The sequence below is a fragment of the Octopus bimaculoides genome, chromosome 3, assembly GCF_001194135.2.
Source record: "Octopus bimaculoides isolate UCB-OBI-ISO-001 chromosome 3, ASM119413v2, whole genome shotgun sequence".
Classification (NCBI taxonomy): domain Eukaryota; kingdom Metazoa; phylum Mollusca; class Cephalopoda; order Octopoda; family Octopodidae; genus Octopus; species Octopus bimaculoides.
Genome location: NC_068983.1, coordinates 46,021,129 through 46,022,680, shown reverse-complemented (window position 1 = coordinate 46,022,680; position 1,552 = coordinate 46,021,129). Strand labels below are relative to the sequence as shown.

The 1,552-nt window shown below is 34.5% G+C and overlaps 1 protein-coding gene across 1 annotated transcript in view; it reads right to left on the bottom strand.

Moving 5' to 3' along the window:
- Positions 1–1,552, bottom strand: part of LOC106872296 (zonadhesin) — a 79,108-nt gene that overhangs the window by 29,281 nt on the left and 48,275 nt on the right. Inside the window, exons 27-28 of the mRNA XM_014919235.2 lie at positions 1,135–1,245; positions 516–626 (exon numbers count right to left, since the gene is read on the bottom strand). Of these exons, the coding sequence (XP_014774721.2) occupies positions 516–626; positions 1,135–1,245 (222 nt within the window). The remainder of the gene's footprint in view (positions 1–515; positions 627–1,134; positions 1,246–1,552) is intronic.

Sequence of the window (1,552 nt, the reverse complement as noted above, 5' to 3'; positions counted from 1 at the left end):
GAGAGAGATAGAGAGAGAGAGAGAGATAGTAGTAGTAGCGGTGAGAGGCGAAGGACGAGTAACAAGAGATAGAGAGAGAGAGAGAGAGAGAGATAATAGTGACAGGTAGAGGCGAAGAACAGTAGAGGGAAGAATGAGAGGGGTAGATAGATATGGGGATAGAGAGAGTCGCGTTAGAAAAATAGTTAAAACCTACTGTATAAAGGTTAACGCGTGCGTTCTGTCGTGATACAAACAATATATGAGTATATGCATATCTATGTACATGTATGTACATACCTTCATCTACATGTACATATAGATACATAACTGGGTACATGACGTGGCAAAAGAACATGGACAAAATGATAAACAAGGTACAACAAACAAGCCCATATGTATGTGTGTGTATGTGTGTATGTTATGTGTGTATGTTATGTGAGTATAAGTATCTGTCCGTTGATTAATTATATAAGATCTGCACTTTCACACACAGCCCGACGCTTCCGTGCCTATTATTAAATGTGAGTACCAACCTATAGAACAGTCTTCTCCTCTGTATCCTGGGACACATTCACATTCGAACTTATCTCCCTTGTTTGTACATTTACCTCCATTTTTACACGGATTGCTACTGCAGGGATCAACTGAAAGTAAGAAGAACATTAAAAATTTAGTATCCTCGCTTTTAAAGATTAACTCTTTGAGCATATGACGCTATGCTGAGAGCAAATTGTTTGTCTATTTAAATACCACGCTTAAAATAAAATATATATTCATGTTGAATACAAATACTTCTTAGAAGAATTAAAAGATTATGAAATTTATTAATATTTTCATTTAAAAATAGTCGATGTTACATTAGGAGATTTACATTAGGATAGGCGGATTACATCGTTCCCGATCCCAGTGATTATTTGGTACTTATTGTATCGACTTCGAAAGGATGAAAGCCAAACCCGACCGCGTAAGAATTATAACAAAATAAAATAATAATATTTTCAAATTTTGGCACGAGACAAGCAAGTTCGTGGGTAGGAGGAAGTCGATTACATCGACCCCAATGTTCAATTGGTACATATTTTATCGATCTGATGGGTGAAAGGCAAAGTTGGTCTCGGTAGAATTTGAACAGAATCAAATAATATTACTAACCTATGGAACAATCGTCTCCTCTATATCCTGGGACACATTCACATTCGAACTGATCTTCCTTGTTTGTACATTTACCTCCATTCTGACATGGATTGCTACTGCATGGATCAACTGAAAAATTAATGTGGGAACATTAATACATAGTATCTCTATTATTTAATAATCATTTATCAGTTTATTCATCAAGTATAAAATGCGTCAAGTATAAAATGCATTTTATAATTGATGTAGTGTTCACATTGCTTAATTAAATGGAGTCGCATGAAACGATCGTACTGCATTAACTTTGGATATCCTTGTTGCTTATCTTGATTTTAATCACCTTATTTCGAAATTGTATGGATAATACCATATTTATTTCTGGTGCCTAAACTTAAGTACCATATTCACCTGTATATATATATATATATATATATAT